At 41.9% G+C, this 25,759-nt stretch overlaps 1 protein-coding gene across 1 annotated transcript in view; it reads right to left on the reverse strand.

Moving 5' to 3' along the window:
• LOC124005685 (contactin-5-like) overlaps positions 1–25,759 on the reverse strand; it is a 570,484-nt gene that overhangs the window by 379,399 nt on the left and 165,326 nt on the right. The window contains exon 3 of the mRNA XM_046315147.1: positions 10,038–10,256. Coding sequence (XP_046171103.1) covers positions 10,038–10,256 — 219 coding nt within the window. The remainder of the gene's footprint in view (positions 1–10,037; positions 10,257–25,759) is intronic.

Below are 25,759 nucleotides of genomic sequence, written 5' to 3' on the forward strand. Positions count from 1 at the left end.
CACTCATTCATATATCCTTATGTACATATTCCTTATCCCCTTACACTGTGTATAAGACAGTAGTTTTGGAATTGTTAGTTAGATTACTTGTTGGTTATCACTGCATTGTCGGAACTAGAAGCACAAGCATTTCGCTACACTCGCATTAACATCTGCTAACCATGTGTATGTGACAAATAACATTTGATTTGATTTGATTTGGTCATTGACCCTAAATCATCCTGTCTCTAGTCTCTGGTCATTGACCCCACATCATACTGTCTCTAGTCTCTTGCCATTGACTCCACATCATACTGTCTCTAGTCTCTGATCATTGACCCCACATCATACTGTGTGTAGTCATTGACACCACATCATATTGTCTCTTCTCCGGTCATTGACCCCACATCATACTGTCTCTAGTCATTGACTCCACATCATCCTGTCTAGTCCTGGTCATTGACCCCAAATCATCCTCTCTCTAGTCTCTGGGCATTGACCCCATATCATCCTGTCTATAGGATCTGGTCATTGACCCCACATCATACTGTCTCTAGTCATTGATCCCACAATATCCTGTCTCTGGTCATTGACCCCACATCATACTCTCTAGTCATTGACCCCACATCATACTGTCTCTAGTCATTGATCCCACAATATCCTGTCTCTGGTCATTGACCCCACATCATACTGTCTCTAGTCATTGATCCCACAATATCCTGTCTCTGGTCATTGACCCCACATCATACTCTCTAGTCATTGACCCCACATCATACTCTCTAGTCATTGACCCCACATCATACTGTCTCTAGTCTCTGGTCATTGACCACACATCATACTGTCTCTAGTCTCTAGTCATTGACCCCACATCATACTGTCTCTAGTCTCTGGTCATTGACCCCACATCATAATGTCTCTAGTCTCTGGTCATTGACCCCACATCATAATGTCTCTAGTCTCTGGTCATTGACCCCACATCATACTGTCTCTAGTCTCTGGTCATTGACCACACATCATACTGTCTCTAGTCTCTGGTCATTGACCCCACATCCTCATGTCTCTAGTCTCTGGTCATTGACCACACATCATACTGTCTCTAGTCTCTGGTCATTGACCCCACATCATACTGTCTCTAGTCTCTGGTCATTGACCACACATCATACTGTCTCTAGTCTCTGGTCATTGACCCCACATCATAATGTCTCTAGTCTCTGGTCATTGACCACACATCATACTGTCTCTAGTCTCTGGTCATTGACCCCACATCATACTGTCTCTAGTCATTGACCCCACATCATACTGTCTAACACTTCCTGGTTGGAGCGAGCGGTCGCATCCCCACTTCGGTCTGCAGGTAGTATAACTTTTCATTACTTTTCATTACATTTCATTACATTTCATTATAGTACAACAGTTTGATTTGTCTTATCTTAGCAATTTCTTCTTAGCTAGCTACATAGTCGTCTTTGTATCGTCTTTGTATCAAAGATAATTGCGTAATTATCGTATTTCGTCGTCCTAACGTAGTCTACACTGCTCTGCCCAGCAGCTAGCCAGCTAGCAAACGTCCACCGTCTACCGAATAGCAGCACTGTAGAAACTATTACACTCAACTGAACGACTTGATTAGTGTAGTGTTTAGCAGACGCTCTTATCAAGAGCGACTTACAAATTGGTGCATTCACCTTATGACATCCAGTGGAACAGTCACTTTACAATAGTGCATCTAAATCTTAAAGGGGGGGGGTGAGAAGGATTACTTATCCTATCCTAGGTATTCCTTAAAGAGGTGGGGTTTCAGGTGTCTCCGGAAGGTGGTGATTGACTCCGCTGTCCTGGCGTCGTGAGGGAGTTTGTTCCACCATTGGGGGGCCAGAGCAGCGAACAGTTTAGACTGGGCTGAGCGGGAACTGTACTTCCTCAGTGGTAGGGAGGCGAGCAGGCCAGAGGTGGATGAACGCAGTGCCCTTGTTTGGGTGTAGGGCCTGATCAGAGCCTGGAGGTACTGAGGTGCCGTTCCCCTCACAGCTCCGTAGGCAAGCACCATGGTCTTGTAGCGGATGCGAGCTTCAACTGGAAGCCAGTGGAGAGAGCGGAGGAGCGGGGTGACGTGAGAGAACTTGGGAAGGTTGAACACCAGACGGGCTGCGGCGTTCTGGATGAGTTGTAGGGGTTTAATGGCACAGGCAGGGAGCCCAGCCAACGGCGAGTTGCAGTAATCCAGACGGGAGATGACAAGTGCCTGGATTAGGACCTGCGCCGCTTCCTGTGTGAGGCAGGGTCGTACTCTGCGGATTTTGTAGAGCATGAACCTACAGGAACGGGCCACCGCCTTGATGTTAGTTGAGAACGACAGGGTGTTGTCCAGGATCACGCCAAGGTTCTTAGCGCTCTGGGAGGAGGACACAATGGAGTTGTCAACCGTGATGGCGAGATCATGGAACGGGCAGTCCTTCCCCGGGAGGAAGAGCAGGTTCTCGGCAAGAGGTTCTCGGCAAGACACTGATATGTCTGCCAGACATGCAGAGATGCGATTCGCCACCTGGTCAGGATGGAATGGAATAGGATGGAAGAGGAGAGAGTAGCGGGGGAGAGAGAGCGAAGGTTGGGACGGCGCGATACCATCCGAGTAGGGGCAGTGTGGGAAGTGTTGGATGAGAGCGAGAGGGAAAAGGATACAAGGTAGTGGTCGGAGACTTGGAGGGGAGTTGCAATGAGGTTAGTGGAAGAACAGCATCTAGTAAAGATGAGGTCGAGCGTATTGCCTGCCTTGTGAGTAGGGGGGGAAGGTGAGAGGGTGAGGTCAAAAGAGGAGAGGAGTGGAAAGAAGGAGGCAGAGAGGAATGAGTCAAAGGTAGACGTGGGGTGGTTAAAGTCGCCCAGAACTGTGAGAGGTGAGCCGTCCTCAGGAAAGGAGCTTATCAAGGCATCAAGCTCATTGATGAACTCTCCGAGGGAACCTGGAGGGCGATAAATGATAAGGATGTTAAGCTTGAAAGGGCTGGTAACTGTGACAGCATGGAATTCAAAGGAGGCGATAGACAGATGGGTAAGGGGAGAAAGAGAGAATGACCACATGGGAGAGATGAGGATCCCGGTGCCACCACCCCGCTGACCAGAAGGTAATAACATTTGGTGAACAAGGGATTTTTTTTAAATATATTTTTATTTCACCTTTATTTAGCCAGGTAGGCCAGTTGAGAACAAGTTCTCATTTACAGCTGCAACCTGGCCAAGAAAGCAAAGCAGTGCAACAAAAACAACACAAAGTTATATGTAAACAAATGTACAGTCAATAACACAATAGAAACATCTTTGTACAGTGTGTGCAAATGTAGAAGAGTAGAGAGGTAGGGCAATAAATAGGCCATAGAGGCAAAATAATTACAATTTAGCATTAACACTGGAGTGATAGATGGGCAGACGATGATGTGCAAACAGAGATACTGGAGTGAAAAAGAGCAAGAGGAAAAATAACAATATGGGGATGAGGTAGTTGGTTGTAATATTTACAGATTGTATGTGTACAGGTACAGAGATCGGTAAGCTGCTCTGATAGCTGATGCTTATAGTTACCGAGGGAGATATACAGTGGGGCAAAAAATGGTTTAGTCAGCCACCAATTTTCATCATAGGTACACTTCAACTATGACAGACAAAATGAGAAAAGAAATTCAGAAAATCACATTGTAGGATTTTTTATGAATTTATTTGAAAATTATGGTGGAAAATAAGTATTGTATTGTACCTATGATGAAAATTACAGGCCTCTCTCATCTTTTTAAGTGGGAGAACTCGCACATTTGCTTAACTAACTTTAACTTAACTTAACTTTGCTTAGTTTAACTAGGATTTTAAAGAAGTTGGAGGCCACGGAAGGAGTGTTGCATGGCATTGAAACTCGTTTGGAGGTTTGTTAACACAGTGTCCAAAGAAGAGCCAGATGTATACAGAATGGTGTTGTCATGACATTGCCCTCTTTGGGTACAGCAAGCCCCATCCCCCTCTCCCTGCCTCCCCCTTGCCTCCTTCAACTAGGCTGCTGTGGTCAGAGAGAGGTCGAAAATTCCTGAGGAGAGGATCTCATCATGGCCACACAGTATAGAGGTAGAGTGAAGTTTCATAGAGAACAAAGGAATTTCTTCCACCTCACAGAACTTGAGGTCCGAACAACGTTTACGTTCCGGAGAAAGTATAAAAGATCGGTGAAGAATCCAGCTACGAACTGGTCCATTTGGTACAACTTGGGGAAGCTCATGGGAGATGGTGTGGCCACATTACCATAACGCTGTTTATATAATAGCCTCAGATATGAGGTTTACATCTAATTGTTGTATAAGATGAATTAGTGAGTATGATGCTGTTTGTAAAATGGTGTAATGTGATTTTGGACTGTTTAATGAAGGAAACTCCAATTCCCTTTTGAGTTGAACTAAATCAGAGGACCGCCCATGAGCCCAGTTAGGGTCAGGCATCCTGGGACAGCCCTTTTCTGCAATTCCGAATAAAACCCAACTCTCAGAAGACCATGTTTCTCTCAATCACTGGAGTACAAAGGTTGCAGATCATTGCTGAATCTTTTAACCATACCACGTGGTTAAACTCTTAGACTAACGATACTGACAGAATAAGAACAAGTACCGCCAAAACATCCATTCTATAATGAAACTAATTAATGTCACTTTGAACGATCCATCCTAACCACAGAGAGAGAGAGAGAGAGAGAGAGAGAGAGAGAGAGAGAGAGGACGAAAATTCTCCAACAGAAAAAAACTTTTCAACAGTGATCAAGACGACAGACTGCGTAAATATATGGTGGGGAGAACAAGTATTTGATAGGATTTAGCAGGTTTTCCTACTTACAAAGCATGTAGAGGTCTGTAATGTTTTATCATAGGTACACTTCAACTGTGAGAGACGGAATATAAAACAAAAATCCAGAAAATCACATTGTGTGATTTTTAAGTAATTAATTTGCATTAACAGGATTTCTGTTTGAAAAAGCTAGCCTCAGCTTTCCTAACTGGCTGTGTATATTGGTTCCTGACTTCCCTGAAAAGTTGCATATCACGGGGGCTATTTGATGCTAATGCAGAACGCTACAGGATATTTTTGTGCTGGTCAAGGGCAGTCAGGTCTGAGGTGAACCAAAGGCTATATCTGTTCTTAGTTCTATATTTTTGTAGACTTTGTGCAGGTCTAAGATGGAGAGGAAAGCACTTTTAAAGAGCAACCAGGCATCCTCTACTGATGGGATGAGGTCAATATCCTTCCAGGACACCCGGGCCTGTATCCTATAAGGCAGGAGACAATGACGCAGGGATAGCTGAGACCCTGTTTGAAAACATGCAGGCAAAGAGGCAGTGATCGCTGAGATATTGGTTGAAGACAGCAGAGTTGTATTTAGAGGGTAAGTTGGTCAGGTTGATATCTAAGATGGTTACGTATTTAGGGTTGTACCTGGTAGGTTCCTTGATAATTTGTGTGAGATTGAGGGCATCTAGCTTGCATTGTAGGATGGCCGGGGTTTAAAGCATAACACCTAACAGTATCAACTCTGAATATAGATGGGGGCAATCAATTCACATATTGTGTCCAGTGTAAAGCTGAAGTGGGTCTATAGCAAGTGACAATGTTGAGAGACTTGTTCTGGAAAGGTGTATTTTTAAAAGTAGAAGCTCGAATTGTTTGGGCACAGACCTGGATAGTATGACAAAACTCTGCAGACTCTCTCTGCAGTAGTTGCAACTCAGCCCACTTTGGCAGTTCTATCTTGTAAGAAAATGTTAAAATATTAGTATATTGACATGTCTTTATCTTCTCCAGAAACATGGATATATCTGGGATAGGATGGAGCTGACCAATATAGAAACAATGTGTTTGTTCCAGCTATAGTCAGTCACAGATCGGAGGGTCTGCTGTCCGGACCTCTGGCAGTCTCTATGGGGGTGCCACAGGGTTCAATTCTTGGACCAACTCTCTTCTCTGTATACATCAATGAGGTCGCTCTTGCTGCTGGTGAGTCCCTGATCCACCTCTACGCAGACGACACCATTCTGTATACTTCCGGCCCTTCTTTGGACACTGTGTTAACAACCCTCCAGGCAAGCTTCAATGCCATACAACTCTCCTTCCGTGGCCTCCAATTGCTCTTAAATACAAGTAAACCTAAATCCATGCTCTTCAACCGATCGCTACCTGCACCTACCCGCCTGTCCAACATCACTACTCTGGACGGCTCTGACTTAGAATACGTGGACAACTACAAATACTTAGGTGTCTGGTTAGACTGTAAACTCTCCTTCCAGACCCATATCAAACATCCCCAATCCAAAGTTAAATCTAGAATTGTCTTCCTATTTCGCAACAAAGCATCCTTCACTCATGCTGCCAAACATACCCTTGTAAAACTGACCATCCTACCAATCCTCGACTTTGGCGATGTCATTTACAAAATAGCCTCCAATACCCTACTCAACAAATTGGATGCAGTCTATCACAGTGCAATCCGTTTTGTCACCAAAGCCCCATATACTACCCACCATTGTGACCTGTACGCTCTCGTTGGCTGGCCCTCGCTTCATACTCGTCGCCAAACCCACTGGCTCCATGTCATCTACAAGACCCTGCTAGGTAAAGTCCCCCCTTATCTCAGCTCGCTGGTCACCATAGCATCTCCCACCTGTAGCACACACTCCAGCAGGTATATCTCTCTGGTCACCCCCAAAACCAATTCTTTCTTTGGCCGCCTCTCCTTCCAGTTCTCTGCTGCCAGTGACTGGAACGAACTGCAAAAATCTCTGAAACTGGAAACACTTATCTCCCTCACTAGCTTTAAGCAACAACTGTCAGAGCATCTTACAGATTACTGCACCTGTACATAGCCCACCTATAATTTAGCCCAAACAACTACCTCTTTCCCAACTGTATTTAATTTATTTATTTATTTTGCTCCTTTGCACCCCATTATTTTTATGTCTACTTTGCACATTCTTCCATTGCAAAACTACCATTCCAGTGTTTTACTTGCTATTTTGTATTTACTTTGCCACCATGGCCTTTTTTGCCTTTACCTCCCTTCTCACCTCATTTGCTCACATTGTATATAGACTTGTTTATACTGTATTATTGACTGTATGTTTGTTTTACTCCATGTGTAACTCTGTGTCGTTGTATCTGTTGAACTGCTTTGCTTTATCTTGGCCAGGTCGCAATTGTAAATGAGAACTTGTTCTCAACTTGCCTACCTGGTTAAATAAAGGTGAAATAAATAAATAAAATAAAACAGACCAATATAGAAACCGTTTGTTTGTTCCAGCTGTAGTCAGTCACAGACCAATATAGAAACCATGTGTTTGTTCCAGCTGTAGTCAGTCACAGACCAATATAGAAACCATGTGTTTGTTCCAGCTATAGTCAGTCACAGACCAATATAGAAACCATGTGTTTGTTCCAGCTGTAGTCAGTCACAGACCAATATAGAAACCATGTGTTTGTTCCAGCTGTAGTCAGTCACAGTGTGCCTCCCTGGCTCCTAGGCTTCTGGAAATAAATACTTCAATTTTTGACAAATCCATATTCTCTCTTCCTACAGTGACACGATTCCAGGGAGTCCAGAGAGGGACAGATATTGCCATGATCCCTCAATTTCATAGAGGGCAGGAACCGGGTCACTACATACTATCCACAGCCTATGATGGATAGGTGGGATTCATTTCCGGACTGACGGGGGATGCATCCAAAATGCATCCTAAAACTCTATTCCCCATTGAGCCCTGGTAAAAAGTAGTGAGCATTAGTCAAATTAGTGTACTATATAGGGAACAGGATGCCATTTCGGATGCATCCCAGGGTCTAACCAAGCATCCATGGCCATGCAGTCTGAAGGGCAGGCAGAGACAGGGACGGAGCACCCCAATGGAGCTGTAGTAGTAACATATGACTCTCACCCTGTAGAGGTGAATTTTAAAAAGTATACAACAACAACAACATGTACATTGGGGCACCAGACTATAGCGCTTAAATGCAGTAATTGAAACACTTGTTTCCTCCACGGGTTCATGTATTATTCCAAATCATTAAACAACTTTTAGCATTTGATTGAACTTTTGCCAAAGTTCCTGATGGGAAGGGGTTGTATTTCCTGGACTTGTAAGCATTTCACTGTTAGTCTACACCTGTTGTTTACCAAGCATGTGACAAATACATTTGATTTGACCAGTCCATTGGTTCCATTGTGACAGGAAAACTCAATCAAACTATGTTAAAGTTATAGAAATAGATTTGGTGTGGCTAAAGTATAGTATAATACAATGGAAGAAATGCAATACTCCAGGAAAAGCAAACCCTTACGATCTGGTATCTTTCTGATTTAGAAGATTCCACAACTATTATATCCCTGCCAGGTCTAACTGATGATAGCACAGTAACAGTTACATTTTAGGCCCGTCATTGGACACTGTGCTATCTAACCTCCAATCGAGCTTCAATGCCATACAACACTCCTTCCGTGGCCTCCAACTGCTCTTAAACGCTAGTAAAACCAAATGCATGCTTTTCAACCGATGGCTGCCTGCACCCGCATGCCCGACTAGCATCACCACACTGGATGGCTCCGACCTTGAATATGTGGACACCTATAAGTACCTAGGTGTCTGGCTAGACTGCAAACTCTCCTTCCAGACCCATATCAAACATCTCCAATCGAAAATCAAATCAAGAATCGGCTTTCTATTCCGCAACAAAGCCTCCTTCACTCACGCTGCCAAGCTTACCCTAGTAAAACTGACTATCCTACCGATCCTCGACTTCGGCGACGTCATCTACAAAATTGCTTCCAACACTCTACTCAGCAAACTGGATGCAGTTTTTCACAGTGCCATCCGTTTTGTCACTAAAGCACCTTATACTACCCACCACTGCGACTTGTATGCTCTAGTCGGCTGGCTCTCGCTACATATTCGTCGCCAGACCCACTGGCTTCACGTCATCTACAAGGCCATGCTAGGCAAAGCTCCGCCTTATCTCAGCTCACTGGTCACGATGGCAACACCCATCCGTAGCACGCGCTCCAGCAGGTGTATCTCATTGATCATCCCTAAAGCCAACACCTCATTCGGCCGCCTTTCGTTCCAGTACTCTGCTGCCTGTGACTGGAACGAATTGCAAAAATCGCTGAAGTTGGAGACTTTTATCTCCCTCACCAACTTCAAACATCAGCTAGCTGAGCAGCTAACCGATCGCTGCAGCTGTACATAATCTATTGGTAAATAGCACACCCATTTTCACCTACCTCATCCCCACAGTTTTTATTTATTTACTTTTCTGCTCTTTTGCACACCAATATCTCTACCTGTACATGATCATCTGATCATTTATCACTCCAGTGTTAATCTGCAATATTGTAATTATTCGCCTACCTCCTCATGCCTTTTGCACACAATGTATATAGACTCCCCTTTTTTCTACTGTGTTATTGACTTGTTAATTGTTTACTCCATGTGTAACTCTGTGTTGTCTGTTCACACTGCTATACTTTATCTTGGCCAGGTCGCAGTTGCAAATGGGAACCTGTTCTCAACTAGCCTACCTGGTTAAATAAAGGTGAAATAAAAAATAAAAAATAAAAAACTGCAGTCAACTGTGGTATTTTGGGCGTAGTAATTGCAGAATAACTGCAGTTATACTGCACTGTAACTGCAGTCCACTACAAAATTATTGCAGTAAGAAAAGGATGTAGTTTTGGATGCAGTATTTGAAGCATACTGCAGTTATACTGCACTCTGACTACAATTATATTACAGTGTACTGCAGTTATATTACACTCTAACCGCAATCTTTTTTCGTAAGGGACTGACTGATGTTGGCTACTGTATTCCTCCTGGGAGCTGAGCAGACTGAGGGTTAGGTCTGACTGACTGACTGACTGTCTGACCTTAGCTACTGTATTTCTCCTGGGAGCTGAAGAGACTCAGGGTTAGGGTTGGTCTGACTGACTTTGGCTACTGTATTTCTCCTGGGAGCTGAACAGACTCAGGGTTAGGGTTGGTCTGACTGACCTTGGCTACTGTATTCCTCCTGGGAGCTGAGCAGACTGAGGGCAGACAGGTGATGGTTGGAGAAGGATGCCGGCCAGTCAGGAGTCAAAATCCCTACACCGTGGTCATGTCCGTGTCGGAGCTGTGGCCGTGAACTTAGCAGTGACGACGGGCTGTCTGGTTTCATTCTCAACACTGCTGCGTATGATACTTGCCTCCATGCTACAGTTTTGGAAAAATCTGCAACACATAGGAGGGAACATGAAGTGAGTTACATTTGCATGGCTTATTTACCTAACACTGTGCAACATAAAGTGTATCTTTTTCTAAAAAGTTTTTCTAAATACTGTGCGTCACAGGCTGATCAGTTTCTGACAGAGACCATATGGTCAGAATGTTGTTGATACCTTGTGGGCACAACTAGCAGTAAGTAGATATTCTTTTATTTCTCTCGAGAGATTGACAACAGTCATAAAATAATTGAAGTACTTCTTTCCAAGGCAGACGGGGACATTTCTCCTCCACCAGTCACACCAGTCACATCTCTCCTCCACCAGGAAAATCTCTCCTCCGCCAGTCACATCTCTCCTCCACCAGGCACAACACCAGTTACATTTCTCCTCCACCAGTCACATCTCTCCTCCACCAGGCACATCTCTCCTCCACCAGTCGCATCTCTCCTCCACCAGTCGCATCTCTCCTCCACCAGTCGCATCTCTCCTCCACCAGTCGCATCTCTCCTCCGCCAGTCGCATCTCTACTCCGCCAGTCACATCTCTCCTCCACCAGTCACATCTCTCCTCCGCCAGTCACATCTCTCCTCCACAAGCACATAACCAGTCACATCTCTTCTCTGCCAGTCACATCTCTCCTCCACCAGTCACATCTCTCCTCCACCAGGCACATCTCTCCTCCACCAGGCACATCTCTCCTCCACCAGTCACATCTCTCATCTGCCAGTCACATCTCTCCTCCGCCAGTCACATCTCTCCTCCGTCAGGCACATCACCAGTCACATCTCTCCTCCACCAGTCACATCTCTCCTCCACCAGGCACATCACCAGTCACATCTCTCCTCCGCCAGTCACATCTCTCCTCCACCAGGCACATCTCTCCTCCACCAGGCACATCTCTCCTCCACCAGGCACATCTCTCCTCCACCAGGCACATCACCAGGCACACCTCCCCTCCACTAGTCACATCACCAGTCACATCTCTCCTCCACCAGGCACATCTCTCCTCCACCAGTCACATCTCTCCTCCACCAGTCACATCTCTCCTCCACAGGCACAAAACCAGTCACATCTCTCCTCCACCAGGCACATCTCTCCTCCACCAGGCACATCTCTCCTCCACCAGGCACATCTCTCCTCCACCAGGCACATCACCAGGCACACCTCCCCTCCACTAGTCACATCACCAGTCACATCTCTCCTCCACCAGGCACATCTCTCCTCCACCAGGCACATCTCTCCTCCACCAGTCACATCTCTCCTCCACCAGTCACATCTCTCCTCCACCAGTCACATCTCTCCTCCGACAGTCACATCTCTCCTCCACCAGTCACATCTCTCCTCCACCAGTCACATCTCTCCTCCGCCAATCACATCTCTCCTCCACCAGTCACATCTCTCCTCCACCAGTCACATCTCTCCTCCAACAGTCACATCTCTCCTCCACCAGTCACATCTCTCCTCCGCCAGGCACATCTCTCCTCCACCAGGCACATCTCTCCTCCACAGGCACAAAACCAGTCACATCTCTCCTCTGCCAGTCACATCTCTCCTCCACCAGTCACATCTCTCCTCCGCCAGTCACATCTCTCCTCCGCCAGTCACATCTCTCCTCCACCAGGCACATCTCTCCACCACCAGGCACATCACCAGTCACATCTCTCCTCCACCAGGCACATCTCTCCTCCACCAGGCACATCTCTCCTCCACCAGTCACATCTCTCCTCCACCAGTCACATCTCTCCACCACCAGGCACATTACCAGTCACATCTCTCCACCACCAGGCACACCACCAGGCACATCTCTCCTCCACCAGGCACATCTCTCCTCCACCAGGCACATCTCTACTCCGCCAGTCACATCTCTCCTCCACCAGTCACATCTCTCCTCCACCAGGCACATCACCAGTCACATCTCTCTTCCACCAGTCACATCTCTCCTCCGCCAGTCACATCTCTCCTCCACCAGTCACATCTCTAAAAGGTGACCCTTTTAGCTAATTAAGTTAAGGATTGTTTTGATAATTGAATTAATCGAATGTAACATTATTTTTAGATTCAAGTCCAATTGAAAAAGTCAGTTCTGACACATCAATAAAGAAAAACAAAACAAGCCACTCTGTTTGTACAAGTGGAAATAATATCATATATAATAAATATATATGCCATTTAGAAAAACACTAACCTAAGCATCTATCTTACATATAGGTAGCCCCAAGAATTGAACCCACTATCCTGGAGTTGCAAACCCCATGCTCTACCAACTGAGCTACAGAGGATAACAATAAAAGTTAATTAGAAGGAAAAAAAGAAAGATACTGCATGCAGGGGGGAAAATAATGTCTAATCAAACTGACTGAAAGGTTGATCAGACTGTCTAATCAAACTGACTGAAAGGTTGATCAGCCTGTCTAATCAAACTGACTGAAAGGTTGATCAGCCTGTCTAATCAAACTGACTGAAAGGTTGATCAGACTGTCTAAACAAACTGACTGAAAGGGTGATCAGACTGTCTAAACAAACTGACTGAAAGGTCGATCAGACTGTCTAATCAAACTGACTGAAAGGGTGATCAGATTGTCTAATCAAACTGACTGAAAGGTTGATCAGACTGTCTAAGCAAACTGACTGAAAGGGTGATCAGACTGTCTAATCAAACTGACTGAAAGGTTGAGAGAATGTCTAATCAAACTGACTGAAAGGTTGATCAGACTGTCTAATCAAACTGACTGAAAGGTTGATCAGACTGTCTAATCAAACTGACTGAAAGGTTGAGAGAATATCTAATCAAACTGACTGAAAGGTTGATCAGACTGTCTAATCAAACTGACTGAAAGGTTGAGAGAATATCTAATCAAACTGACTGAAAGGTTGATCAGACTGTCAAATCAAACTGACTGAAAGGTTGATCAGACTGTCTAATCAAACTGACTGAAAGGTTGACTGAGAATGTCTAATCAAACTGACTGAAAGGTTGATCAGACTGTCTAATCAAACTGACTGAAAGGTTGATCAGACTGTCTAATCAAACTGACTGAAAGGTTGATCAGACTGTCTAAACAAACTGACTGAAAGGTTGATCAGACTGTCTAAACAAACTGACTGAAAGGGTGATCAACTGTCTAAACAAACTGACTGAAAGGGTGATCAGACTGTCTAAACAAACTGACTGAAAGGTTGATCAGACTGTCTAATCAAACTGACTGAAAGGTTGATCAGACTGTCTAATCAAACTGACTGAAAGGTTGATCAGACTGTCTAATCAAACTGACTGAAAGGTTGATCAGACTGTCTAATCAAACTGACTGAAAGGTTGATCAGACTGAATCAAACTGACTGTTGAGAGAATGTCTAATCAAACTGACTGAAAGGTTGATCAGCCTGTCTAATCAAACTGACTGAAAGGTTGATCAGCCTGTCTAATCAAACTGACTGAAAGGTTGATCAGCCTGTCTAATCAAACTGACTGAAAGGTTGAGAGATTGTCTAATCAAACTGACTGAAAGGTTGATCAGACTGTCTAATCAAACTGACTGAAAGGTTGATCAGACTGTCTAAACAAACTGACTGAAAGGGTGATCAGACTGTCTAAACAAACTGACTGACAGGTTGATCAGACTGTCTAATCAAACTGACTGAAAGGTTGAGAGATTGTCTAATCAAACTGACTGAAAGGTTGATCAGACTGTCTAATCAAACTGACTGAAAGGTTGATCAGACTGTCTAAACAAACTGACTGAAAGGGTGATCAGACTGTCAAACAAACTGACTGACAGGTTGATCAGACTGTCTAATCAAACTGACTGAAAGGTTGATCAGACTGTCTAATCAAACTGACTGAAAGGTTGATCAGACTGTCTAAACAAACTGACTGAAAGGGTGATCAGACTGTCTAAACAAACTGACTGAAAGGTCGATCAGACTGTCTAATCAAACTGACTGAAAGGGTGATCAGATTGTCTAATCAAACTGACTGAAAGGTTGATCAGACTGTCTAAGCAAACTGACTGAAAGGGTGATCAGACTGTCTAATCAAACTGACTGAAAGGTTGAGAGAATGTCTAATCAAACTGACTGAAAGGTTGATCAGACTGTCTAATCAAACTGACTGAAAGGTTGATCAGACTGTCTAATCAAACTGACTGAAAGGTTGAGAGAATATCTAATCAAACTGACTGAAAGGTTGATCAGACTGTCAAATCAAACTGACTGAAAGGTTGAGAGAATGTCTAATCAAACTGACTGAAAGGTTGATCAGACTGTCTAATCAAACTGACTGAAAGGTTGATCAGACTGTCTAATCAAACTGACTGAAAGGTTGATCAGACTGTCTAATCAAACTGACTGAAAGGTTGATCAGACTGTCTAAACAAACTGACTGAAAGGGTGATCAGACTGTCTAAACAAACTGACTGAAAGGGTGATCAGACTGTCTAAACAAACTGACTGACAGGTTGATCTAATCAAACTGACTGAAAGGTCTAATCAAACTGACTGAAAGGTTGATCAGACTGTCTAATCAAACTGACTGAAAGGTTGATCAGACTGTCTAATCAAACTGACTGAAAGGTTGATCAGACTGTCTAATCAAACTGACTGAAAGGTTGAGAGAATGTCTAATCAAACTGACTGAAAGGTTGATCAGACTGTCTAATCAAACTGACTGAAAGGTTGATCAGCCTGTCTAATCAAACTGACTGAAAGGTTGATCAGCCTGTCTAATCAAACTGACTGAAAGGTTGAGAGATTGTCTAATCAAACTGACTGAAAGGTTGATCAGACTGTCTAATCAAACTGACTGAAAGGTTGATCAGACTGTCTAAACAAACTGACTGAAAGGGTGATCAGACTGTCTAAACAAACTGACTGACAGGTTGATCAGACTGTCTAATCAAACTGACTGAAAGGTTGAGAGATTGTCTAATCAAACTGACTGAAAGGTTGATCAGACTGTCTAATCAAACTGACTGAAAGGTTGATCAGACTGTCTAAACAAACTGACTGAAAGGGTGATCAGACTGTCTAAACAAACTGACTGACAGGTTGATCAGACTGTCTAATCAAACTGACTGAAAGGTTGATCAGACTGTCTAATCAAACTGACTGAAAGGTTGATCAGACTGTCTAAACAAACTGACTGAAACAAACTGACTGACATGTTGATCAGACTTTCTAATCAAACTGACTGAAAGGTTGAGAGAATGTCTAATCAAACTGACTGAAAGGTTGAGAGATTGTCTAATCAAACTGACTGAAAGGTTGATCAGACTGTCTAAACAAACTGACTGAAAGGTTGATCAGACTGTCTAATCAAACTGACTGAAAGGTTGATCAGACTGTCTAATCAAACTGACTGAAAGGTTGATCAGACTGTCTAAACAAACTGACTGAAAGGGTGATCAGACTGTCTAAACAAACTGACTGAAAGGTTGATCAGACTGTCTAATCAAACTGACTGAAAGGTTGATCAGACTGTCTAATCAAACTGACTGAAAGGTTGATCAGACTGTCTAAACAAACTGACTGAAAGGTTGATCAGACTGTCTAATCAAACTGACTGAAAGGTTGAGAGAATGTCTAATCAAACTGACTGAAAGGTTGAGAGAATGTCTAATCAAACTGACTGAAAGGTTGATCAGACTGTCTAAACAAACTGACTGAAAGGTTGATCAGACTGTCTAATCAAACTGACTGAAAGGTTGATCAGACTGTCTAAACAAACTGACTGAAAGGGTGATCAGACTGTCTAAACAAACTGACTGAATGTTGATCAGACTGTCTAATCAAACTGACTGAAAGATCAGACTGTCTAATCAAACTGACTGAAAGGTTGAGAGAATGTCTAATCAAACTGACTGAAAGGTTGATCAGACTGTCTAATCAAACTGACTGAAAGGTTGATCAGACTGTCTAATCAAACTGACTGAAAGGTTGATCAGACTGTCTAATCAAACTGACTGAAAGGTTGATCAGACTGTCTAAACAAACTGACTGAAAGGGTGATCAGACTGTCTAAACAAACTGACTGAAAGGGTGATCAGACTGTCTAAACAAACTGACTGACAGGTTGATCAGACTGTCTAATCAAACTGACTGAAAGGTTGATCAGACTGTCTAATCAAACTGACTGAAAGGTTGATCAGACTGTCTAATCAAACTGACTGAAAGGTTGATCAGACTGTCTAATCAAACTGACTGAAAGGTTGATCAGACTGTCTAATCAAACTGACTGAAAGGTTGAGAGAATGTCTAATCAAACTGACTGAAAGGTTGATCAGCCTGTCTAATCAAACTGACTGAAAGGTTGATCAGCCTGTCTAATCAAACTGACTGAAAGGTTGATCAGCCTGTCTAATCAAACTGACTGAAAGGTTGAGAGATTGTCTAATCAAACTGACTGAAAGGTTGATCAGACTGTCTAATCAAACTGACTGAAAGGTTGATCAGACTGTCTAAACAAACTGACTGAAAGGGTGATCAGACTGTCTAAACAAACTGACTGACAGGTTGATCAGACTGTCTAATCAAACTGACTGAAAGGTTGAGAGATTGTCTAATCAAACTGACTGAAAGGTTGATCAGACTGTCTAATCAAACTGACTGAAAGGTTGATCAGACTGTCTAAACAAACTGACTGAAAGGGTGATCAGACTGTCTAAACAAACTGACTGACAGGTTGATCAGACTGTCTAATCAAACTGACTGAAAGGTTGATCAGACTGTCTAATCAAACTGACTGAAAGGTTGATCAGACTGTCTAAACAAACTGACTGAAAGGGTGATCAGACTGTCTAAACAAACTGACTGAAAGGTCGATCAGACTGTCTAATCAAACTGACTGAAAGGGTGATCAGATTGTCTAATCAAACTGACTGAAAGGTTGATCAGACTGTCTAAGCAAACTGACTGAAAGGGTGATCAGACTGTCTAATCAAACTGACTGAAAGGTTGAGAGAATGTCTAATCAAACTGACTGAAAGGTTGATCAGACTGTCTAATCAAACTGACTGAAAGGTTGATCAGACTGTCTAATCAAACTGACTGAAAGGTTGAGAGAATATCTAATCAAACTGACTGAAAGGTTGATCAGACTGTCAAATCAAACTGACTGAAAGGTTGATCAGACTGTCTAATCAAACTGACTGAAAGGTTGAGAGAATGTCTAATCAAACTGACTGAAAGGTTGATCAGACTGTCTAATCAAACTGACTGAAAGGTTGATCAGACTGTCTAATCAAACTGACTGAAAGGTTGATCAGACTGTCTAATCAAACTGACTGAAAGGTTGATCAGACTGTCTAAACAAACTGACTGAAAGGGTGATCAGACTGTCTAAACAAACTGACTGAAAGGGTGATCAGACTGTCTAAACAAACTGACTGACAGGTTGATCAGACTGTCTAATCAAACTGACTGAAAGGTTGATCAGACTGTCTAATCAAACTGACTGAAAGGTTGATCAGACTGTCTAATCAAACTGACTGAAAGGTTGATCAGACTGTCTAATCAAACTGACTGAAAGGTTGATCAGACTGTCTAATCAAACTGACTGAAAGGTTGAGAGAATGTCTAATCAAACTGACTGAAAGGTTGATCAGACTGTCTAATCAAACTGACTGAAAGGTTGATCAGCCTGTCTAATCAAACTGACTGAAAGGTTGATCAGCCTGTCTAATCAAACTGACTGAAAGGTTGAGAGATTGTCTAATCAAACTGACTGAAAGGTTGATCAGACTGTCTAATCAAACTGACTGAAAGGTTGATCAGACTGTCTAAACAAACTGACTGAAAGGGTGATCAGACTGTCTAAACAAACTGACTGACAGGTTGATCAGACTGTCTAATCAAACTGACTGAAAGGTTGAGAGATTGTCTAATCAAACTGACTGAAAGGTTGATCAGACTGTCTAATCAAACTGACTGAAAGGTTGATCAGACTGTCTAAACAAACTGACTGAAAGGGTGATCAGACTGTCTAAACAAACTGACTGACAGGTTGATCAGACTGTCTAATCAAACTGACTGAAAGGTTGATCAGACTGTCTAATCAAACTGACTGAAAGGTTGATCAGACTGTCTAAACAAACTGACTGAAAGGGTGATCAGACTGTCTAAACAAACTGACTGACATGTTGATCAGACTGTCTAATCAAACTGACTGAAAGGTTGAGAGAATGTCTAATCAAACTGACTGAAAGGTTGAGAGATTGTCTAATCAAACTGACTGAAAGGTTGATCAGACTGTCTAAACAAACTGACTGAAAGGTTGATCAGACTGTCTAATCAAACTGACTGAAAGGTTGATCAGACTGTCTAATCAAACTGACTGAATGGTTGATCAGACTGTCTAAACAAACTGACTGAAAGGGTGATCAGACTGTCTAAACAAACTGACTGAAAGGTTGATCAGACTGTCTAATCAAACTGACTGAAAGGTTGATCAGACTGTCTAATCAAACTGACTGAAAGGTTGATCAGACTGTCTAAACAAACTGACTGAAAGGTTGATCAGACTGTCTAATCAAACTGACTGAAAGGTTGAGAGAATGTCTAATCAAACTGACTGAAAGGTTGAGAGAATGTCTAATCAAACTGACTGAAAGGTTGATCAGACTGTCTAAACAAACTGACTGAAAGGTTGATCAGACTGTCTAATCAAACTGACTGAAAGGTTGATCAGACTGTCTAAACAAACTGACTGAAAGGGTGATCAGACTGTCTAAACAAACTGACTGACATGTTGATCAGACTGTCTAATCAAACTGACTGAAAGGTTGATCAGACTGTCTAATCAAACTGACTGAATGGTTGATCAGACTGTCTAAACAAACTGACTGAAAGGGTGATCAGACTGTCTAAACAAACTGACTGAAAGGTTGATCAGACTGTCTAATCAAACTGACTGAAAGGTTGATCAGACTGTCTAAACAAACTGACTGAAAGGGTGATCAGACTGTCTAAACAAACTGACTGACATGTTGATCAGACTGTCTAATCAAACTGACTGAAAGGTTGATCAGACTGTCTAATCAAACTGACTGAAAGGTTGAGAGAATGTCTAATCAAACTGACTGAAAGGTTGATCAGACTGTCTAATCAAACTGACTGAAAGGTTGATCAGACTGTCTAATCAAACTGACTGAAAGGTTGATCAGACTGTCTAATCAAACTGACTGAAAGGTTGATCAGACTGTCTAAACAAACTGACTGAAAGGGTGATCAGACTGTCTAAACAAACTGACTGAAAGGGTGATCAGACTGTCTAAACAAACTGACTGACAGGTTGATCAGACTGTCTAATCAAACTGACTGAAAGGTTGATCAGACTGTCTAATCAAACTGACTGAAAGGTTGATCAGACTGTCTAATCAAACTGACTGAAAGGTTGATCAGACTGTCTAATCAAACTGACTGAAAGGTTGATCAGACTGTCTAATCAAACTGACTGAAAGGTTGAGAGAATGTCTAATCAAACTGACTGAAAGGTTGATCAGCCTGTCTAATCAAACTGACTGAAAGGTTGATCAGCCTGTCTAATCAAACTGACTGAAAGGTTGATCAGCCTGTCTAATCAAACTGACTGAAAGGTTGAGAGATTGTCTAATCAAACTGACTGAAAGGTTGATCAGCCTGTCTAATCAAACTGACTGAAAGGTTGATCAGCCTGTCTAATCAAACTGACTGAAAGGTTGATCAGCCTGTCTAATCAAACTGACTGAAAGGTTGAGAGATTGTCTAATCAAACTGACTGAAAGGTTGATCAGACTGTCTAATCAAACTGACTGAAAGGTTGATCAGACTGTCTAAACAAACTGACTGAAAGGTTGATCAGACTGTCTAATCAAACTGACTGAAAGGTTGATCAGACTGTCTAAACAAACTGACTGAAAGGGTGATCAGACTGTCTAAACAAACTGACTGACATGTTGATCAGACTGTCTAATCAAACTGACTGAAAGGTTGATCAGACTGTCTAATCAAACTGACTGAATGGTTGATCAGACTGTCTAAACAAACTGACTGAAAGGGTGATCAGACTGTCTAAACAAACTGACTGAAAGGTTGATCAGACTGTCTAATCAAACTGACTGAATGGTTGATCAGACTGTCTAATCAAACTGACTGAAAGGTTGATCAGCCTGTCTAATCAAACTGACTGAAAGGTTGATCAGCCTGTCTAATCAAACTGACTGAAAGGTTGATCAGCCTGTCTAATCAAACTGACTGAAAGGTTGAGAGATTGTCTAATCAAACTGACTGAAAGGTTGATCAGACTGTCTAATCAAACTGACTGAAAGGTTGATCAGACTGTCTAAACAAACTGACTGAAAGGTTGATCAGACTGTCTAATCAAACTGACTGAAAGGTTGATCAGACTGTCTAATCAAACTGACTGAAAGGTTGATCAGACTGTCTAATCAAACTGACTGAAAGGTTGATCAGACTGTCTAATCAAACTGACTGAAAGGTTGATCAGACTGTCTAATCAAACTGACTGAAAGGTTGAGAGAATGTCTAATCAAACTGACTGAAAGGTTGATCAGACTGTCTAAACAAACTGACTGAAAGGTTGATCAGACTGTCTAATCAAACTGACTGAAAGGTTGAGAGAATGTCTAATCAAACTGACTGAAAGGTTGATCAGACTGTCTAAACAAACTGACTGAAAGGGTGATCAGACTGTCTAAACAAACTGACTGACAGGTTGATCAGACTGTCTAATCAAACTGACTGAAAGGTTGATCAGACTGTCTAATCAAACTGACTGAAAGGTTGATCAGACTGTCTAAACAAACTGACTGAAAGGGTGATCAGACTGTCTAAACAAACTGACTGAAAGGTTGATCAGACTGTCTAATCAAACTGACTGAAAGGTTGATCAGACTGTCTAATCAAACTGACTGAAAGGTTGATCAGACTGTCTAAACAAACTGACTGAAAGGGTGATCAGACTGTCTAAACAAACTGACTGACAGGTTGATCAGACTGTCTAATCAAACTGACTGAAAGGTTGATCAGACTGTCTAATCAAACTGACTGAAAGGTTGAGAGAATGTCTAATCAAACTGACTGAAAGGTTGAGAGATTGTCTAAAGCCTGTTGGGGAAACCCGTTCCCAGTTGGGAAAGTTTCTACATAAATTGCCTAATATGTAATTATCAAAAATATTTAACTTCAAATAAATCAGAAATGCAGCACACCAAATGAAAGCTAAACCTCTTGCTAATCCAGTCACCATGTCAGATTTCAAAAAAAATTCCAGCCAATCCGCTTATTGATCAGTAGACAACACATTGGGTAAGTTACAGCAAAGTACATTTTTCACAAAAGTCAAAAATTGCACTAAAATTCATCAATTACCTTTGAATATCTTCTTATTTTGGCAACAGTAAAGGTCACCACGAAACAATAAAGGGTTGTTTTGTTCATATAATCCATTTCTATAGCCTAACCAAAACATTTTGGAAATGTTCATTTTTTTCTTCAATTTTCCAAAATATATGTTTCCGAGTATGTGTGAATATTTTTTTTTAATTTTGTATATAGTTATTTTCAGCAATGTACCCATGTACCAATTCGGCCACTTGGGTACATTTGGGAAACTTGTGAGGGACACCTGGGTGACTACATACCCAATGGCATGTACCTCACTCATTCCTAGAGGCATCTGTCTGAAACTTTGGGGAAATACTGTTGCCTGGTTACTCTCTCATGTAAAAGTATCCAGAGTATCATAACTGAATATGTTGATGTTCTAGTTGATTTTAAAGATGCTACAACAATAAAATAACTGAAAAACGCCTGTTTATTTCCTTGTATTTTCTTCTACCAGATCTATTGTGTTATATTCTCCTACATTCAATTCACATTTACACAAACTTCAGAGTGTTTTTAATCAAATGGTAACAAGAATATGCATATCCTTGCTTCTGGGCCTGAGCTACAGGCTGTTAGAATAGGGTATGTCTTCAGGCGGAAATTGCACAAAGTGGGGGGGTATCCTTAACAGGTTCAAACTGACTGAAAGGTTGATCAGACTGTCTAATCAAACTGACTGAAAGGTTGATCAGACTGTCTAAACAAACTGACTGAAAGGTTGAGAGAATGTCTAATCAAACTGACTGAAAGGTTGAGAGAATGTCTAATCAAACTGACTGAAAGGGTGATCAGACTGTCTAATCAAACTGACTGAAAGGTTGATCAGACTGTCTAATCAAACTGACTGAAAGGTTGATCAGACTGTCTAATCAAACTGACTGAAAGGTTGATCAGCCTGTCTAATCAAACTGACTGAAAGGTTGAGAGATTGTCTAATCAAACTGACTGAAAGGTTGAGAGATTGTCTAATCAAACTGACTGAAAGGTTGATCAGACTGTCTAATCAAACTGACTGAAAGGTTGATCAGACTGTCTAATCAAACTGACTGAAAGGTTGATCAGACTGTCTAATCAAACTGACTGAAAGGTTGATCAGACTTTCTAATCAAACTGACTGAAATGTTGATCAGACTGTCTAATCAAACTGACTGAAAGGTTGATCAGACTGTCTAATCAAACTGACTGAAAGGTTGATCAGACTGTCTAATCAAACTGACTGAAAGGTTGAGAGAATGTCTAATCAAACTGACTGAAAGGTTGAGAGAATGTCTAATCAAACTGACTGAAAGGTTGATCAGACTGTCTAATCAAACTGACTGAAAGGTTGATCAGACTGTCTAATCAAACTGACTGAAAGGTTGATCAGACTGTCTAATCAAACTGACTGAAAGGTTGATCAGACTGTCTAATCAAACTGACTGAAAGGTTGATCAGACTGTCTAATCAAACTGACAGAAAGGTTGATCAGACTGTCTAATCAAACTGACTGAAAGGTTGATCAGACTGTCTAATCAAACTGACTGAAAGGTTGATCAGACTGTCTAATCAAACTGACTGAAAGGGTGATCAGACTGTCTAAACAAACTGACTGAAAGGGTGATCAGACTGTCTAAACAAACTGAAAGAAAGGTTGAGAGAATGTCTAATCAAACTGACTGAAAGGTTGAGAGAATGTCTAATCAAACTGACTGAAAGGTTGAGAGAATGTCTAATCAAACTGACTGAAAGGTTGATCAGACTGTCTAATCAAACTGACTGAAAGGTTGATCAGACTGTCTAATCAAACTGACTGAAAGGTTGATCAGACTGTCTAATCAAACTGACTGAAAGGGTGATCAGACTGTCTAAACAAACTGACTGAAAGGTTGAGAGAATGTCTAATCAAACTGACTGAAAGGTTGAGAGAATGTCTAATCAAACTGACTGAAAGGGTGATCAGACTGTCTAATCAAACTGACTGAAAGGTTGATCAGACTGTCTAATCAAACTGACTGAAAGGTTGATCAGACTGTCTAATCAAACTGACTGAAAGGTTGATCAGACTGTCTAATCAAACTGACTGAAAGGTTGATCAGACTGTCTAATCAAACTGACTGAAAGGTTGATCAGACTGTCTAATCAAACTGACTGAAAGGTTGATCAGACTGTCTAATCAAACTGACTGAAAGGTTGATCAGACTGTCTAAACAAAATGACTGAAATGTTGATCAGACTGTCTAAACAAACTGACTGAAAGGGTGATCAGACTGTCTAAACAAACTGACTGAAAGGGTGATCAGACTGTCTAAACAAACTGACTGAAAGGTTGAGAGAATGTCTAATCAAACTGACTGAAAGGTTGAGAGAATGTCTAATCAAACTGACTGAAAGGTTGATCAGACTGTCTAATCAAACTGACTGAAAGGTTGATCAGACTGTCTAATCAAACTGACTGAAAGGTTGATCAGACTGTCTAAACAAACTGACTGAAAGGGTGATCAGACTGTCTAATCAAACTGACTGAAAGGTTGATCAGACTGTCTAATCAAACTGACTGAAAGGTTGATCAGACTGTCTAATCAAACTGACTGAAAGGTTGATCAGACTGTCTAAACAAACTGACTGAAAGGGTGATCAGACTGTCTAAACAAACTGACTGAAAGGGTGATCAGACTGTCTAAACAAACTGACTGAAAGGTTGAGAGAATGTCTAATCAAACTGACTGAAAGGTTGAGAGAATGTCTAATCAAATTTGACTGAAAGGTTGATCAGACTGTCTAATCAAACTGACTGAAAGGTTGATCAGACTGTCTAATCAAACTGACTGAAAGGTTGAGAGAATGTCTAATCAAACTGACTGAAAGGGTGATCAGACTGTCTAAACAAACTGACTGAAAGGGTGATCAGACTGTCTAAACAAACTGACTGAAAGGTTGATCAGACTGTCTAATCAAACTGACTGAAAGGTTGATCAGACTGTCTAATCAAACTGACTGAAAGGTTGATCAGACTGTCTAATCAAACTGACTGAAAGGTTGATCAGACTGTCTAATCAAACTGACTGAAAGGTTGATCAGACTGTCTAATCAAACGGACTGAAAGGTTGATCAGACTGTCTTATCAAACTGACTGAAAGGTTGATCAGACTGTCTAATCAAACTGACTGAAAGGTTGATCAGATTGTCTAATCAAACTGGCTGAAATGTTTGATCAGACTGTCTAATCAAACTGACTGAAAGGTTGATCAGATTGTTTACCCAGGGGTTCTCCCTTTCGGATAAAGTATGTTAAAAGATCATAACGGTGAGCTGCTGTCTGCTCTGGAAAAAAACTACTGCTCTCTGAAAATGTAAAGGAGACCATTACTCTACATCCTCATAATTGCATTAAGGCTTAATCAACATGCATTGGGTATTTCATATACCAGGCAACTTGAACGAGGAAGAGAGAGCGAGAATCCATTTAAAATTAAAGATGTCTTTGTGTTTGACAGTGGGATAAGCAGAGAATTTGTTATTTGAACAGGAGCCAATTAATTACCTGCTGCACACAGAGCTAACTGACAGCTTCATTAAATAGTGCCCGCAAAACACCAGTCTCAACGTCAACAGTGTAGAGGCAACTCCAGGATGCTGGCCTTCTAGACAGAGTTCCTCTGTCCAGTGTTTGTTATTTTTCCCACATTAATCTTCTATTTTTATTGGCCAGTCTGAGATATGGCTAATTCTTTGCAATTCTGCCGAGAAGGCCAGCATCCTGGAGTCACCTCTTCACTGTTGACGTTGAGACTTGTGTTTTGCGGGTACTTTTTAATGAAGCTGCCAGTTGAAGACTTGTGAGGTGTCTGTTTCTCAAACTAGACACTCTAATGAATATCTCCTCTTGCTCAGTGGTGCACCCGGGCCTCCCACTCCTCTTTCTACTCTGGTTGTAGCCAGGTTGTGCTGTTCTGTGAAGGGAGTATAGGAGTAGTATTTGGGCGTCCCATAGGGCGGCACACAATTAGCCCAGTGTCGTCCGGGGTTGGCCAGTATAGGCCACAGTTGTAAATACAATTGTGTTCTTAACTGACTTGCCTAGTTAAATAAAGGTTAAAAAAGTATATAAAAAATAAACTAATAAAAACTCTAACTTATTGCCTGCCTAACTGC

Source organism: Oncorhynchus gorbuscha, linkage group LG19 (genome assembly GCF_021184085.1).
Source record: "Oncorhynchus gorbuscha isolate QuinsamMale2020 ecotype Even-year linkage group LG19, OgorEven_v1.0, whole genome shotgun sequence".
In the NCBI taxonomy this organism is placed as follows: domain Eukaryota; kingdom Metazoa; phylum Chordata; class Actinopteri; order Salmoniformes; family Salmonidae; genus Oncorhynchus; species Oncorhynchus gorbuscha.